The sequence below is a fragment of the Bison bison genome, unplaced genomic scaffold (genome assembly GCF_000754665.1).
Source record: "Bison bison bison isolate TAMUID 2011002044 unplaced genomic scaffold, Bison_UMD1.0 scf7180017864061, whole genome shotgun sequence".
Taxonomy (NCBI): Eukaryota; Metazoa; Chordata; class Mammalia; order Artiodactyla; family Bovidae; genus Bison; species Bison bison.
Genome location: NW_011494633.1, coordinates 6121125 through 6138981, shown reverse-complemented (window position 1 = coordinate 6138981; position 17857 = coordinate 6121125). Strand labels below are relative to the sequence as shown.

Sequence of the window (17857 nt, the reverse complement as noted above, 5' to 3'; positions counted from 1 at the left end):
CTCCTCTGCCTCTCCCTCCAGGCTGCAGGTTAACATGCAGAAGTGCTTGGTGGGGGAGCGGGCACTTAGCTCACCTAGCCCTGCACATGCTCCGCTGCTAGCATCCACGTGCTGTCCTCTGTCCAGCCTCCATGGAGGTTGAGAGCACCCCAAGGACAGGGCCTCCGGCTCCTCCCACTGTGGGGCTTGCCTCAGTGTCTGCTGGATGTGACTGCCCAGGAAACCGTCTTTCAAACAGCCGGCCACCTGGAGACCCAGCAAGGAGACCGCTTGTTCGTGGGAGGTCAGGGCAACTCCCAGCCTCTCCATGCTCCTCCCCCTCGCCGGCCCCAGGCTTCGGTGTGTTTGCTGTTTTAGACCTGCCCAACTCAGCTGTGCACAGGTGAGGACCGAGGCTTATGGAAGCCCAGCCTCGCAAGTGGGGAAGGCAGGACTGTGCCAAGTCTGGCAGCTTCAGCTCTTAACATGTGTAACCTCTTCCCAGCAGTGACCTTTGCTTGACAGAGAAGGAAGCTGAGGCCTAGGGAAGAGCCGAGATGCCCAGCTTGCTGTGTGGTGGTGCTTCCTCCATCCCAGCTCCCCTAGCCCTCAGAGGCATAGATTTCCACCTGTCCATCACGTCTGAATCCCCAGTCCTCCTGTCGGGGTTGGAGGACACAGCCCAGTGGACAGGCTTCCCCTTCCTGGGTCCTGAACGTGATGAGGTGAGGCCATGCCCGGGCCCTCCCTCGCTGCAGAGCACCAGGTCCGAGGCAGGTCGCATCCTGGACACAAGCTCCTGATGTGGATGATGTCCAGTTTAGTTTTTGTGGAGTTTTTTTTGCCTGTACTTTTCGTATCATATCTCAGAAACCATTGTCTGATCCAAGGTCTCGAAGATTTACAGAGATGTGTTCTTCAAAGAGATTTATAGTTTTAGCTCTTACCTGATAGGATTTTTATGTAAAGAAATGATACTTGTGAACCCCTGTATCCAGTGGCCTGCATGTAGCCAGTCCTGGGCAAATAGGAGCTGCTAGTATTTCGAATTATGATCAATTATTTTATTGATTATCATCTTTACCCTGTCGTCTCTCATTGTGTTTCCCATCTGGGTGCCTGCCTCCTGCTCTTTCCTGAAAGTTTGTGTTGCTGTTTGAACTCATTTCTGGCACAGTTGGGGGGGATGGGGAGTTGAAGATGGAGGATTTCATTACTTCCCCCACTCCTCCCCATTTCTCCCCAAACTTTTTTTTTTCCTTTTTTTCAAGTTGATTTATTTTTAATTGGTGGATAATTGCTTTACAGTATTGTGCTGGTTTCTGCCATACCTCAATATGAATCAGCCACGTGTACACACGTCCCCTCCCCCTTGAGCCTCCCTCCCGTCTCCCTCCCCACCCCTAAACATTTTGTTTTGGAAAACTTAAGAATGCTTGAGAGGCTGTGGCAGTGTCTTCCCCCATCCATCACTGGCTTCAGCGGCCAGCAGCTTGTGGGCGCTCCGCTCTAACCTGTGTCTCACCTCCTTCCCTCCCCCACCCCCCGCACCTGGTCATCGTGAAGCAAATCCCAGACATTGTGTTTAATCTGTAAATTGTTTTAGTATGCATCTCTGAAATATGAGTCACCACTTCCTCTTTTTTTCACTGAACTAAAGTTGATTTATAATGTGTTGATTTCTGCTCTACAGCACAATGTAGAGCATATGTGTATGATGTTATACATATATATATATATATTCTTTTAAAATATTTTTTTCCATTATGGCTTATCACAGGATATTGAATATAGTTCCCTGTGACCCTGCTGCTAAGTCTCTTCAGTTGTGTCTGATTCTTTGCATCCCCATGGATTGTAGCCTGCCAGGCTCCTCTGTCCATGGGATCCTCCAGGCAGGAATACTGGTGTGAGTTGCCATTCCCTTCTTCAGGGGATCTTCCTGATCCAGGGATCGAACCTGGGTCTCCTGCATTGCAGGCAGATTCTTTACCATCCGAGGCTCCAGGGAAGCCCCAGTTCCCTGTGCTGCCACTCTCTAAAGAGACCTGTGGCGTTTGGGAGAAGTGGGCCAGAGCCCTGTTACCTCCTGAGGATCCAGGGGGCGGGTCCTGGGCGCCTCGCCTGCTGCCCTGTGAGGAGCAGGCAGCTGGGTTCCGTCAGGACCCGAGCTGCCCTGGAGGGTGGCTGCCGTGGGCGGGGGATTGTGTTGTGCCCCGAGGGTCCATGGGCCAGCCTGGGGCAGCCCAGGTGCTCACCCCGAAGTGCAGCGCTGGCCTTGGCCGTCAGTCTGCTGGACGGGGCAGGGCACAGCAGTCTCAGAGGCCTCCAGTCAGGTTGGGCCCTAAGTGTCTCTATGCCTCAGAGTCATGGGCCTCCTTTTCATTTTCTATCTACCAACTCTTTCTTTTTTTTTTTGAATTTTTATTTATTTTGGTTGCACCGTGTAGCTTGCAGGATCGCAGTTCCCCCACCAGGGACCGAACCTGGCCACGGCAGTGAACGATTAGACCCCAGGGAACTCCCCATACCCTTTTCATATCTGTCATCTCCTCGCTGTCCACGCAGTTTCCTGAGACAGGTTTTATTCAGAATGTACATTTACCCACAGGAAAGGGAACATCAGAGATTTAATTCCAGGTTCTTCTTCACGGACATAGAGTGACAGAGGCGGGATTTGAACTCAGGACTCCCACCTGCATTTTGTCTTCAGAGGAGAGCAAATCCTCGTGTTGCAGTCCTGCTCCTTTCCGGGCTGTAAATGCGGAGGAAACAGGATCTCCTGTGCTCATCTCAGTCCTCTCATTCGGCTCAGATTCCCTGCGGGGAAAGCTCGACCCCAGCCTGCCTCCGCCCCGGCCCAGCAGAGGGCCAGGTGCCCCTCTCAGCTTCACAACCCCTTGGGCCTTGGGGGCATCTGGCTGGTCTGTGCCCCTTTGTCAGTATTATCCAAACCTCCCCCGGCCCTGCTGACCCCAGGCTGTGTATTTCTGCATTTCTTTTGCCTTGGCTTCTCAAAGCCAGGCTCCCCCTAGTTAACTTCCAGAATGCCTTTCTAGGTGTTCGAGACAGGCCTTCTAACAGAAATGTGTTTACCATTTGCCATGGAGATGGTTTGGGCCTTTATTCCTCCAAGTGCTGATAAAATGATACTGAGCACTCACCCTTCCAGCAGTGTGTTTGGTAATTCTAAGAGACTTGTGAAAAATGCATGAGGCCCGCGATACAATAGATAAGCTGAAAGGCTTGGAAGAAAATCCGCTTGTGGATAGTGGGGTGATTGGAAAAAACTCCTTCTTTGTCCTGAAAGAGATTGTGTTCAGGAATAATTCTTCTCTTAATCCTGATGCTTTCATCCCGGGTCCAAAGCTTGTTGGCGCCTGCTTGTCAGATCTTTCCCACTTTGGTTTCTTCTAGCATCTTTGGCTTCAGTTCACGTCTTAATGAGCCCGAGTTCTCTCTATAGAGGCCACTGCCCTAAATGAACAAAAGTGGGACCAGAACAAGCTTTGTGTTATCTGGCAACTGTGTGGACAAGTCTTCTCGGTAGTGCAGTGGGGATATTTGAGGGGAGAGGGGTCATGGTTTACTGGCCCTTGGTGGCTGGGGGAGAAGCGGAAGCGACGTCTCCGATGCTGCCTCCCCTTTGGAGGAAGGCAGGGAGCGTGCGTGTCCCTGTCGTTACCTGTTGTGTCTCTACCACATGGCTGCCCGGCTTGTTGCAGAGCAGCCTCATGTGTGGCCTTGAAGCATGCCGCATAAACACCACTCCTAGGCTTCTCCAGCTTAGACTCACAAGTCACAGATAAGGAAACCGAGACGAGAGATGCCAAGTGGCTCGTCCAGGGTGACAGTGGGAGATGACGGCAACCGGGGGCGGGGGTTTCTCGGTCCCTCGCTCTTCCCTCTGTGCCAGGCTTCTCCCTGCGGGCTCGGGGATGGGGAGGTGGGCAGTGGTGGTGAGGGCATCACGAACTTTTCGTTTGTAACTCAGAACGTGAATACGTCAGCCAGATTGAGTAGGGGAAACCCTCGAAGGCTGTCATTTGTCCATTGTTTGCAGGACAGGATGCCGCTGTGGGTGATGCGAAGTTTGTTGAGTGGATAACCTTTTCTTTTTCTTTAATCCTTAGTGTAGAGTTTAGTCTGCTTTAATTGAATCATGAAGTTTGTGTGTGTGCCTGTTAAGTCGCTTCAGTCGTGTCTGACTCTTTGTGACCCTAGGGAACGTAGCCCTCCAGGCTCCTCTGTCCGTGGGAGTCTCCAGACAAGAACACTGGAGTGGGTTGCCATGCCCTCCTCTAGGGGATCTTCCCGACCCAGGGATTGAACCAGCATCTCTTATGTCTCCTTGCATTGGCAGGCAGGTTCTTTACCGCTAGCGCCGCCTGGGAAGCCCTGATCATAAAGTTCATCATAATCTAATTCCAAGTAATCTCTCGAAGTTTACCTACGTTATTCTCTTAGATTTCACCCTTCAAACTTTATTTTTTTAAAAAAATGTCAGCATTTCACTTTTATTTATTTTTTATAATTAATTTGTATTGGAGTCTATGTAGTTGCTTTACTTGAGTGGATGACCTTTTAACATGAGGACATGGTCTGATTGTATCATATATTGCAGTCTTGGTGTCTCCCGAGTGACAGGCCCTGGTGTCAGTATAGGCCTAGTTCTGAGGGACACACTCTGGGGAAGGAACCATGCCGATGGTGGGAGTTGCCTCTGGGGATCTGGCAGCAGAGAGGTACCGGTGCACAGATGAGGCTGCGGCCATAGGAGAGAGAATGGCTCCTTGGCCTGAGGACAGCCCTGGATAGACCTTCCTGAAGGACACCTCTGAGCTCGTCCCCCGTCCCCTCTGGGTCCAGATGTGGGCTCTGCCTTACCAGTGCTGGCCCGTCTGTGTGAGCCGGGCAGCGGGCCAGGCTCTCAGGAAGAAGAGGCATGAAGGCAGCTTGTCTTCTGCACTTGGGTCTGCAGACGCGTGCTGGAGAGGACCTTCTCGGGGCGAGAGCGTATAGGCGCCGTGGACTTCACAGGTGTGAGGACGGGAAGACGGCCTCCTCAGATGTGTGTTGTACTGGCCACCCCTCGGGAGCAGAGACATTTAAAAATAAAAAATTCAAAGACACCAATGAACCCATCACCAGATACTCTGGTATGGAACACCAGGCAGGAGCAGATTTCAGAGAGGGAGATATGAATCTCTGGCTTTTGTGTTGAGAGCTCTTAAAAATGATTCCTAGGAACCAAAATAGGTTCACTGGGGGAAAAAAAAAAAGAATAATCCCAATGGCACATTCTTTTTGCTGATAAGGTTTGCTAGAAAAGAAGCATTATGGCTTTTCCCCCTGGCCTCTGCTGACCTCACAGAGGGAGCTTGTGGAGTTGGAGGGGAGGGTGAATTAAGCTGGTGTGTTTATTCCCTGGGGCTCCCACAACAAAGTACTATAGACCAAGTGGCCTAAAACACAGAAGGTTATTCTCTCAGTTGAGGAGACTGAAAGTCTGAAGTCAGGGTGTCTGTGGGGTTGGTTCGTTCTGAAGGTCTGAGCGGGAGGGTCGTGGTGGCTGTGGCCATCCTTGCCTTGCAGCTGACCTCACTCAGAGTCTCTGTCTTCACACAGCCCTCTCCCTGTGTGTCTTTGGTCCCCATTTTCCTCCTCTTGAAGATACCAGTTGATGGATGAGGGTCTATCTGAATCCAATATGACCTCACATTAACTTGATTCCCTTGTGGCTCAGCTGGTAAAGAAGCCGCCTACAATGCAGGAGACCTGGGTTCGATCCCTGGCTTGGGAAGATCCCCGGGAGAAGGGAAAGGCTACCCACTCCAGTATTCTGGTCTGAGAATTCCATGGGGTCACAGAGTAGGACATGACTGAGCGACTTTCACTTTCACTCTCATTGACTTGATTCCATCTCCAAAGACATTCTCTCCAAACATGGTCAAGTTCACAGGGACCAGGGGTTAGGACTTGAACAGATCTGGGGGTGGGCGTGCACAGTTCAACCCACAGTAACAACAGCTGGTGAATGGCCTTCCTTACAGCCAGCCTCCTCTCTGAGCCCATCTCCTGTAATGCCAGCGTCCCTCACTTTTGTCTTTAGCATCATAGAGTTTTAGGGCCAGAGGGATGGTCTCTTCTACTTTGTCTGCCTGACAAGCTGCTCTCCCCCACTGACTTGGGGCTCCTCGAGTCATAGAGGTGCCCCATGGCAGGGCCACGATCCTGTGTTTTTTTTCCTGGAAACATCTTCCTGTGTCTTTTGTTGAATTCCTGTTTCAGATAATGGTTTTTTGTTCTTAATGTGCCTTAATGTTATTTCCCCAAGAAGACTGTAAAGACTAATCTTATCACAGTTCTGCTTACCTGTCCATGGTCTACTGTGAAGCTGCTGCTGCTGCTGCGTCGCTTCAGTCGTGTCCGACTCTGTGCGACCCTATAGACGGCAGCCCACCAGGCTCCCCCGTCCCTGGGATTCTCCAGGCAAGAACACTGGAGTGGGTTGCCATTTCCTTCTCCAATGCACCAAAGTGAAAAGTGAAAGTGAAGTCACTCAGTCAGGTGCGACTCTTAGCGACCCCATGGACTGCAGCCTACCAGGCTCCTCCGTCCATGGGATTTTCCAGGCAAGAGTACTGGAGTGGGGTGCCATTGGGTATTAATAAGCACTTGTTGGAGTGGGCACCCGAGGGTCAGGTGGCTGGCCTATGTCACGTGTTTCATCACCTTCTCACAGACCTACAGAATCCTGGCATCCCACTCTCCCCAGCCCTGCCTCAGAAGCCTTCAGGGCAGGGTCCTGGCCCCTCTCACTGAGCGTAACCCACCCTGGGAGCAGGTCTGGTTTCCGGTGAGGCTCTATCCAGGAGTTGAACCAGCTGATCAGAACCCAGTGGTTCTCCTTTTCTCACCTCTGGTTTCTCAGTTTGGGCTCTGTTTTGAGCTTGGCTCCATCATGCCTGTCTCCTTCAGATCTTAGGATGACTGCTCCCAGCTGCCCAGTCTCCCAGCTTCCTCTTGTCCTCCAAGAGGGAGAGTGTCCCAGCATTCCCAACAAAAGTGCTGAGCCTACCTCTGATTGGATGGACTCTGGTCACATGTCCTCTCCTGAGACAGCAGCCCCAGGAGGTGGAAAATGCTGATTGGTCTAATCAAAGTCATGTGATCCCAGTGGGGCTAAGTGGAGCCTGTGTCCTGAGACCAGGTGATGCCCCAGCCAGAAGTCAGGCCTGGTGGGAGGACGGAGAACAGAGGGATGGATGCGGGGAGGGCACACGGGATGAAATCTTGCTTGTCAGCCCCGTTGCAGCATCAGTCTCCCTTCTCTAACCAGAAGAAGTGTGTTTTCCTTCCAGGAATACATTGATGCCCACCCGGAGACCATTGTCCTGGACCCTCTTCCTGCCATCAGGACCCTGCTTGACCGGTCCAAGTCCTATGAGCTCATCCGGAAGATCGAGGCCTACATGAAAGGTACGGACTCCAGTGGCTCGGCCCCGATGGCAGTCGGCCCACCTCGTGGACATAAGGCGGTCCTTGCTTGGGTGAGAGATGGGGTCTGGTCGTTTTAAGCACTTTGACACAGGAAGCAGTTGTACATTCTGGGGAGGGCCTTTCCTTCTCCCTCCGTGACTGGCAGAGTTAGGTAATGAAAGCCCCAGGGTGCTTTTTGGGGGAGTAGCTCTAGCCACATCAAGACAGATTTGTTTTGTTGTCTTAAACCCATGCATGTGATGAAATATCCAGATAACACAGTGGTTAGAGAGCAGAAGTGTGTGAACAGCTCAGCGGCAGGCAGGCAAGGGGAGTTATGTAACTGGGCAAAAGAGACAAACAGAGAAATTAGAGGCCTTTAATCAAACGCGTGGAGATATGTCATGTGGCGGCTGGACCTCACAGGGGTACGTGTTATTCTTGCAGGCCGGCACCTCCCACTTAGCCGCGGGAGTGTCTCCTGCCAGCTGCCGGCTCCTGCCCCAGAGGACTCACGCTCCCCGCGTTCCCGGGCAGGGCAGCACCAGAGATGTCAGACCGCCTTCCCAAGGTGTCTGTTTATGTGAGAAGGGCGTTTCAGAAAGATTCACGCTCAGTAAGCTCTTAATTCTCCGCCTGTCTACACAGTCCCTGCATAGAGTTCTTAAAAAAAAATTTTTTTGTTTTAAGTGCTTTTCCTGGGCCCTGGGGCTGGGTGAGGGTTCATCTCTGAGGAGGGACAGGCAGCTCCCGTTCCTGCTATCTCGGTCCCATGTGTGTGGCCTCGGGGGCTGCCTTGAACCCTGACCAGGGTGGTGACTTGGGCCCAAGTGTGTGTTCACGTGATGCTGGGTGCCTTGGCTTACAGGACCAGCATGGCAGAGAGGAGCAGCGTTTTTGGGTATGTCCTGCGTGCCCAGCACTGGGCTTAGCCTTCCTCTTACCTTCTCCCTGCTGGTGCTCATCAGGGTGGGCCAGGTCATCCTCCTTGTGTGGCAGAGGAGGTCCTGAAAGGTTCGCTGATGTACCAGCATCACACAGCCTGGAAACCGCCCAGTCAGAATCTAGCCAGGCCTCTCCCCCTCAGGCTCCCCGACTCCTAACACCTAAGCTTGACTTCCATGTCTGTAGTCAGAGGGCCCTGGATCTAGTAAGCCCCTGGCATGGGTACAGTCATGGACCCTGGCCAGGGGAATCAATGCCTGCTTGGTTCTCTGCTCTGCGCAAGAGCTGGGTGCTGGACCTGGCCATCCTGGAAGAGGTCTTAAGGCCCCTTGCTCTGGGTGGTTGGCCTTTGCCAGGAAGCACAGGGCATGGGCATGAGCTTGGGCAAACTCTGGGAGACGGTGAGGGACAGGGCGACCTGGCGTTGCTGCAGTCCATGGGGTCGTGAAGAGTCGGGCATGGCTGGGCAACTGAATAACAACATAGAGGACGTGGCTTCCTAGATGGCCCAAAGCAGGCAGGCTTCTTCAGCATGCTAGCGTCCTTCCATCCTTGGGTCTGGAGTGATCAGTGACCGTGTCAATTTCTGTTCTCTTTGCACTCCTTCCCTGGATCCAACCAGTACTCCTAGAGAAGGAAGATCCGTAGTGATGTTTTGGCCAAACAATGCTTCTAGAAAGGAAATCTGCCTCTTCCTAGGAAGAGTGTGCGTCGGATGCCAACTATTTGTGAAGGGACAGGAGATGACCATAGAAGATGAGAAGGCCCAGTTAATGGGCAGAGTTGCAGGTCAGCAGAGGCAACACGTCCATGAGAAGAGTGATGCTTTCTGATGGGATTAGGGAGGCTACCGCTGAGAGGGCTTTTTTAGAGCAAAATGCCCAGACTTTGAGGAGGGGACAGACTAAGATTGGTTACAAATCTTGCTGCCTTGTGGTCTTGGCCAAGTCACTTGCTCTGACCTTGCCTGTTTTCTGTAAGATGGATAAAAAGTGGTTTATCCACAGGGCCCAGGGTCAGGGTACCTGGGATGATGTCTGCAGTGCTCTTAGCTTGGGCCTTAGCCCATGGGGTCACCCAGCAGTGGGGTCCACTCTTCCTGCTCCTGTTACACTGGAAAGGGCTGAGCTGACTGGATTGGCTCTTAAGAGTCTGTCTTTGTTTTTATGAGCAGAGAAATAGGGCTGGGGGTCAAAGGTGAGCCCAGATCTAGTGTGTGAGCACGTGAGTTTGGGGGTGAGACTGCAGGGTGCACAGGAAGCAGGACTAACTCTCGGGAGGGCAAGTATTGAGGGGGTGAAAGCCTGGGCCTCCCAGACAGGGCAGAGGTGGGAGTGAAGCAGGGAGGGAGATGAAGTGGGGGTATTTGTGTCAACTTATGGACCGCCGGTCAGGGGTGGGGGGACTCAGAACACCTCGGGCAGTGGGGGACCCCATTCATGAGCAGCCTTTGAAGGTATGTGAGCTAGTAAGTGAGACGAGGATGCATGTTAGACAGGCAGTGCAGACACGGCCTGGGGATGGATCTTGATGGCCATTACCTGTATCCTGTTGCAGAGGGTGACCCCCACAGGTGTAAGGGGCGGGTGACTGGCCCCCAGTGGGGACACAGGACAGACCCCACTCAGCTCAAACACAAGAGAGGTCAGTGCGGGGGTGTCCCACTAGAGGGCCCAGTGAGAACTTGTTGACCCAAGTCTCAAGACTGGCTTGGTCCTGGGCCAGCAGGAATTGTGTGGGTGGGCCGTGACCGCTGCGCCCGGGGTTTTCCTTATCGTGTGCACCGAGCCGGGCTGGTGTTCTTCCAGGAGGGCAGGCAGTGGCTGGGGCTTCCTGGAGCCTTTTCCTGCCCACCCGGGGCAGTTCACTGCTGGCTCCCACATCCCATCCTCCAAGGCGAGGCTGCGTCTGTGAGATGCAGAGCACCTTCTCTGGGAAGTGCATCCCCGGCCGCCCCCACCCGCTCCTGCTACTCCTGGAAGCCCTGCAGTAAAGGGCCGTAATTACCCTCTAAGTTCCTCAATTGCAGCCATCCAAATGACACCGCTTTTGTGTTGGGAGAAGGGGCTTGGCAGAGGCTTCTGGGAGTTGTCACCACCCCCCTGTGCCAAGGTGGCTTTCCCTGTCCTCAGAGATCCCGGATGGCTGCACAGAAGACAGGGCGGTATGGAGGAGGCGCTGCAGGGAGGGACCAAGACCCCCTGCTTTGCAGTGGGGGTGGCCCGGTGGGCTGTGACACGTGGGGAGGGTCCCCTGGGGAGAGCAGGCAGAGCCCTTGGACTGAGGCGGCCATCCATCTCCATGCAGAGCATGAGCTGTGGGGAGCTCCCAGCCTCACCTGTCTGAGGACCTCGGCGTGGTCAGCACCATCTCAGTTCCATGCTCCTAGAGTTCATCGTTTCTAATTCAGAGCTTGCTGGGGGAGGCCAGCTCCTTCCTGCCTCAGACCTGTGTGTCCCAAACCACAGACAGTTGGTGTCACAGTAGAGACCTGGGGGAGGGTGGATTAAATGAGATGGGCTCCATTTCTCTCTCACGTAAAAGCCGAAGTTTCCTCAGCTCCTTGTTCTTCTGGTGTGGCCCCTCCTGGTCCAGGGTGGTGCTGAAACTCCACCAGCCACACCCACAATCTAGACGTTAGGATAGAGAAGGACTGAGAAAGAGGAAGCAAAGGGAAACAGCTCTGGGTATCTTTTAAGGAAAAGTTCCAGAAGCTATGGTGATGCTCTGTTCACATCTCAGTGGCCAAAACTGAGTTACCTACTGAGGTGCGAAGGAACTGGGGACTGTGGTCTTTATTCTGGGCAACCATGTGCCCAGCTAACATATAGCATGAGGTCGGTAGGCTTACAGAGGGACCCACCCCAGGGTTCTTAGGCCACAGGTTTCCCACATGGATGATGCCTTCTGGGCGGGGCTGCACCCACACCCTTTACCAGAGGCACAGATGGCCTTGAACTTGGATCCAGTTCAAGCCAAGGACAGGAGCTTCCTGGAGGTTAAACATTGCCTGCTGCAGGCCTGAGGGGAGATGGGGAGGCTGCGTCACCAGCCAAGATTGCTAGACATGCATCTGCAGGCCTCGTCTCTCACAAGCACCTGCTTTGCTGCCCAGGGCTGTGGTTTTGAGGCAGAAGTCCAGAGCCCAAGGCCTGGCCCTGCAGCCCCAGGCCACACAATCCCAGGCGAGGCTCTTGCCGGCTCCTAAACTGGCTGGAGCAATGGCTGAGAAAGCTGGGCTGTGACTGGATGATGTGGGTGTGTGTCCTTGGCCCTGGGGTCAGCAGGTGGTAGAAGGTCTCAGATCACCTAGTGGAGGGCGCAGAGGCCCTTCCGAGACGGCTGTGGGCTCAAGGCAGCTCCCCCGGCAGCTCCCCCACACGCATACTCTGGGGGGTAACAGTTGGCCATCTGATGCTGGGCCTCCCCAGGAAAGGGGGGTGCCCTCTGCAGATCGAGTGTCTCTGCCTGTGGGTTTTGTGGGAATTTAATCAGGACTCATCTTGGAGGCCAGTTGGGGGCTGGGTTAAATTGGAATAATCTAGACACCAAGCAAAGAGAAAATAACTTGCCGAAGAGCCTGGGAAAAATGATCCCCACAGAGCAGCTGCCTCGGGTGGGTGTGTGTGGTCGAGCCGGGGGGCTCTCACTCAGGGGTGGGGGCTGGCTGTCTGCCCTTGGGGAGCTGCACAGGGCTGTTGGTGGGAGAGGAGACAGCGAGAGAGGCCTTGGAGTCAAGGCCCAGGCCCCGGGTCTGCCTGCAACCCCTGTGTTGTGCGGCTTGCAGGTCCCTGTTCCTCTGGGGCTGCTTTGTCAGTGCTCGGGTAGCTGACCCTGGCAGCACCGGCTGCGTGCCAGGCACTGTATTAGTTAATTTAATCCTCACGATGACCCCTGTGAGAAAGGCACTACGGTTACCCCCCAGAGCGGTGAGGTTACTAGTGTCCCTTGAGTCTAATTGGCTAAGGACACAGAGCTGCTGCATGCAGAGCTGGAATCTGAACCCACACCCTCGGGGTATCATCTTGGCCAGTGGTTCCTGAATCCAGCTCCTGGCCCCTGCGTGGACCGCCTCTCTTCACCTGCACTTGTGCCGAGGACGCGCTGGATGAGCTCGGGGCTCTGGCCCTGCTCCCAGGCACCCCCTGGTGTCCAGGCAATGGCATTGTCCAGACAGGGTCCCTGCTTCGGTCATGGAGTCTCTGCCTCATACAGTTTATTGAGGAAACGAAAGTCCTGTCCTTTTTGAGGTTAGTGACACATGGTAGTGGAGAAGAACAGGGTTTGGCACTGACAAGCCTGGGCTCAAATCTCAGCCCTGCCCGTGTGGCCTGGGCAGTCACTGGGCCTCTCTGAGTCGTCTGCTCATCTGTCATGAGGGGGTTGGTTGCCTTCCCTTCAAGTCGGGGTTGGCGGGGGGCATGGGGAAGGCCTGGCCCTCCCTGCCCGCTGCAGGGGGCCCAGCCCAGAGCTGGAGCCCAGGTGCTCTCAGCTCCTCTCCTTGGTCCCACAGCGCGCCCAGGGCCTGGCTGGGAGGCACGTGGTAGAGCTGGTGGTTAGTAGGAGGGCCTGGAGTCTTGGAGGACGAAGAAGAGAGCGGTGCAGCCCTGAACACCGTTGCTCCCGAGTCAGGGTCAGCTTCCAGCCCTGCTCTTGTGCAGGAGGCTGGAGTTTGGATGAACCCACCAGGAAAATGCTTCACACAACACCTTGCGAGTGGGCTTGTGAGGAGCTGACCCCTGAGACAGCTACCTGCCCTGCCCCCCAGGTGTCGGCCTGCCCACCCCGCAAGACTGGGGTCTGGTGCGAGGGAACCTCTAGCTCAGTCCAGGGCTCTTTCTGGGGGAGCCACACCTCCAGTGTTTAGCCCTTTCCACCTCATGGGTTATGGGTCCCCCTCCTTGTTTTTGTCGTGCTTCTGAGAAGAGGCCTGCCCCACCCAGCACACCCCACGAATTGCTAGACTGGAAGGCCGCTCTCCCCGAGGCCTGCACAGTAACTGGTCCTGAGTCCCCTCTGTCAGCAGGCAGGTCCCTGATTGTCGGTGATTCTCACACCTGTTGATCCCCCTCCTTTCTGCCCAGAGGCCGCCCATCTTAAGTATGGAATCAATCCTTCCAGACCCTTCTCATACATGTGCAAATACATGTGTGCTTAAAAAAAAAGAAACAGCATCTATTACTTGTGTTCTCATATAACTTGCTTTTTCTCCAAGAATATATGTCTTGGCTTCTTTTCATGTCAGCCCTCAAAGATGAAGAGGAGTAGGTCTGATCTGCCCTTTTTGATGGCAACATCATATTTCAGCACGTGAATGGGGAAAAAAAAAGCATAGTTTATTCAATTATATTGACCTCAATGAGTCATTCCAGTTTGATTTGGATTTTTTCTTCTCACCGACTGAGCTGCAGTCAACACAGGTCTCTGCAGAGTTCTGTAAAATTAATCCCTAGAAGTGGAATTTCCCAAAGACTACGGTAAACATCTCTCACCTTGTGGATATTGCTGGATTGTTCTCCAAAATGTTTGAACAAATTTTTCGCCCCATTGTACATAGCTGCTGGAGAAATGATAACTGTCTGACTTTCATTTACATTTTTTCTGTTATTGACAAGATTGCACATTTCTTCATGTGTCTGTTCACCCTTTGCGTTTCTTCTGAGTATGAATCTTTTCATGTTGCCCATTTTTCTCTTGGGTTGGTGGTCTTTTTCTTATTCATCGGTTAGAGCCACTTTTGGGATTAAGGATATTGTCTCATTTTTTCTTGAAGATTTTTTTAATGTGGACCATATATAAAGTCTTTATTGAATTTGTTACATGTTGCTTCTGTGTTATTTTATGGTTTTTCGGCCAGGAGGTATGTGAGATCTTAACTCCCCAACTAAGGATCGAACCCGCACCTCCTGCATTGGAAGGCAAAGCCTTAACTAGTGGACCACTGGGGAAGTCCCATGAGTCATTGTTTTAAAATATGGACTGTTTCGTTGCTGGCAGCTTCATCTTTGCACTGGGCCAAGCTAACATTTTCTATTCTGCTTTTAGAATGTGTATGGCCAGAGAGAGCACTTCAAATATTTTTCAAAACGTTTTGAAAATGAAAAAGGCTGCTGCGTTTTGGGAGTCAGAGCTGAGTGGGGCAGCAAGCCTTTGGGTCCGGAAGGGGCCATAAATCAGTGCAAACAGCTGCCACAGAGTTAATCCGCGTTTCCAGCAGCCGTTTCTATAAGCTGGAACGGGACTCGGGAATGTCCCTGTCTCTGCCAGCCCGTGTCTGCCTTCCTCGATCCTGGCCTCGAGCATGCCCAGCACAAGTAGCACTGTGTCCCCTCAGGATGAAACAGGTCATTAGCTGAGTCAGACGGGAGGGAGACTGCTTGTCCAGCTGACCAGGACCATGTCAGACAGGGCCTGTCAGACCTGTGGCCTTTGTTCCCCTCTGTCTGTACCCAGAAGCCACCCCCTCCAATAATTTCAAGCTGGTTGCCCACAGCAAGCCTGTAGCTGGTGAACCAAGGATCAGGCTGCTAGCAGGGAGGTGGCAGCTGCAGCTGGGCCTAAGGAGGCCCTTCAGAAGCCTCCCGGGAGCAGGGTAGGGACTGTAGCCACTGCTGAAATGCCCCCACCCTACCACCTAGTGTCTCCAAATAGCACAGTGAGGGTCCCTCTTTGAAAACTCTTAGTGACCAAGCCTATGAGTTTCCTGTTGCTGCACGACTGGTTGCTACAAGCCGAGTGGCTTTCGGTAGCTTCACCCCCGCCTGCCCCCGGCCTGCCGCTTGTTATCTCACAGCTTGGTAGGTGAGAATTCTACCTGGCATGGTTGGTCTCTGGTCTCAGGAAGTCACAGGTGGGAATCAAGGTGTCAGCAGGGCTGTGTTCTCATCCAAACACCCTGTGGAGGAACCCGTGCCCGGGCTTGCGCTTCTTGGCGGTGAGCACCCAGCTCCTTGCGGCTGCAGGACTGAGGTGTGGTGTCCCTGCCAGCTGTCAGCAGGGGGCGCTCTCAGAGAATACAGGCCCCCACGTTCCTTCTCACGGTCCCCTCCACCTTCACGCAGCCTCGGCGTTTCCAGCCGTCCTGGTGCCTCAGGCAGCCCCAGGCGGGCCCCCCGCACAGCAGTCCTGCTGGGCTGCCTCTCATCCCCTTGCCCCCTGCCCTGTGTAGGTGGCAGGGAGACAGTGTGAGCCTGTCTACACCTGGGACGTGCCGCTTCTCTCTGCCTCCCCTCAGAGGGCTCTGGGCAGGGGCACCGTCGGAGCTGGTTCCGGGCCCTGAGGCCCCCGGGTCACTGCCTGGTCTGCGTGACCAGGGGCCCGAGTGGACGGAGCCTGGGCCCTTCCTCACATGCACTGTCCTCACGTGACCTTCCGAGGTGTCAGGCCCTTCTTCTCCTCAGACAAGCCGGGTGAACTGGACAGTGAGCAGTGCCCACGTCGTGCCTCGGGGAAGGCTCGCCCCCAGGGCTGCCTCGGGACCCACGCTCCCTTGCAGGGCTGCCCGTGAGCCTCGCTCACCCTCCCGCTCTGTCTGAGCCCCTCGGGGCCCGAGCAGTGGACAGGGCCTCTCTCCTCCCTTTTCCCAGAGGGGGTACCGCAAGCGGCACCTGAGACAGCCCTCGCTCCAGAGGGGCCCTCGACCCCATGGTGGCTTCAGAGGGACGCCCAGGCTGGACCTCAGTGCCCAGGGAGGAGGGGACCCAACGCCGACTCACGGCAGTCAAGCGTTACATGGCGCTTCTCCCTGCACAGCCGCTTATGGTGACTCAGCTGGTCCTCACATCTTCATCAACAGCCTGGGGAGTAGGTACCGATGTTATTCACCCCCCTCCCACCCCGTTCTTGGAAATATGGAAACAGAGGCACAAAGAGGCGGCTAGCCCAGGGAGAGAGTAGGGCCAGGGTCGGGACCCAGGCCCCCTGCCCACCACTGTGTATAACCGTGACCTGCAAGAGGCTCTATGGACAAGGGTAGGCCTCTCCTGGAATCCAGCCCAAAGCCCTGGCAGATTTCCATGTGGTTCCCATGAGTCAAGCTCCCCAGTCCCCGTATCCCCAGGGCACGCAGCTGGAACTTTACTGTCTTAAAACGTATTATTTCAGTCTCATCTCACCTGGGGCTATGGATGGGTCTGAAGAGGCATGATGATGTCACCATCGTCCAGGTATTTTCCAGCCTTTTGAAGCCTGACACAAATCCCCACTCAAATCCAGGCCCCTGTGCCTCCAGGGGCCCTTGGGCTACAGGCAGAGCTGAGTCACCTTCGGTAAAGGGAATGCAGAGGGAACTGGAAGTAGGTGCTAGGGGACAGACGTGCTGTGTCAGAGCAGGGAATGGTTCCTGAGTGTAAGAGTTGACTCATTGGAAAAGACTCTGATGCTGGGAGGGATTGAGGGCAGGAGGAGAAGGGGACGACAGAGGATGAGATGGCTGGATGGCATCACTGACTCGATGGACGTGAGTCTGAGTGAACTCCGGGAGTTGGTGATGGACAGGGAGGCCTGGCGTGCTGCGATTCATGGGGTCGCAAAGAGTCGGACACGACTGAGCGACTGAACTGAACTGAACTGAGGAGGGTCTTGGGGGTCATGCCAGGAAGCACGCCTCCTGAAGAGAGCAAGGTGAGGATGGAGCCCCGCCTGGGGGAGGCATGTGGGGTGCAGTGACTGGACACTGAAGCCCTTCCTGGCCAGGCCAGTGGACGGGACATTATAAGTGGACAGCGGGAGCAGGAGAATCAAGGTCAGGACAGGCAGTGCCCTCTTGATGCCCAGGCCTAGCTCCACATCAGAGAGACCAGTTCTCACATCTATCTCCTCTCGTCCGTGGGCCTGTCATCCCTGCCCTTCCTGACTGCCTCCTCCTGGCTTGGGCCTGCGGTGCTTTCCCAGCCCTCACCTGACTGTCCTGAATTACTGGGCAGCTGCCATCGCCGTAGGCCAAAAAAACCATCCAGATGTTTTCAGAGCTGCTGTCAGGCTGAAACTTGGTTCTCCCAGAGTGTACAGAGAGCGTCTTATGCCATGTAGGATTCGAGAGCACGGAGCTCCTGCCCTCTAACAGTATAACGGCAGGCTGAAGGTGACTTTGGACAATCTGGCACTGGATGAGTCATGAAGACTGGAGTCTGCAGGTTGGCAGGCCAGGCCCAGCCCGCAAGTCCCGTGGCTGAGGTCACCAGGGCTGTGCCAGGCCGACAGTGCCACATGGCGGCCAGTTGAGTTGCAGGCCACTGCCACCTTTCTTACCCTGTGCCGGTCAGTTGTGCTCCTCCGTGCTCCCCTTCTCCTTTCGTTTCCAGGCTCAGCTCACTTTTATACCATCTTCAGTTCATCTCACACATGTGTACTTGTCAGAGAGTTTTTTCTGAGGGCTGCCTCCTCTGAGTAGCACTGGGCTAGAGGTCAGGCCAGGTCCCAAGGAATATACCATCTGGTTGCAGAGTCAGAA

At 54.4% G+C, this 17857-nt stretch overlaps 1 protein-coding gene across 1 annotated transcript in view; it reads left to right on the top strand.

Moving 5' to 3' along the window:
* The window catches only part of ITPK1 (inositol-tetrakisphosphate 1-kinase), a gene marked incomplete at its 5' end in the record, with an annotated part of 161923 nt that overhangs the window by 113017 nt on the left and 31049 nt on the right, over positions 1-17857 (top strand). Inside the window, one exon of the mRNA XM_010836263.1 lies at positions 7344-7461. Within this exon, the coding sequence (XP_010834565.1) occupies positions 7344-7461 (118 nt within the window). The remainder of the gene's footprint in view (positions 1-7343; positions 7462-17857) is intronic.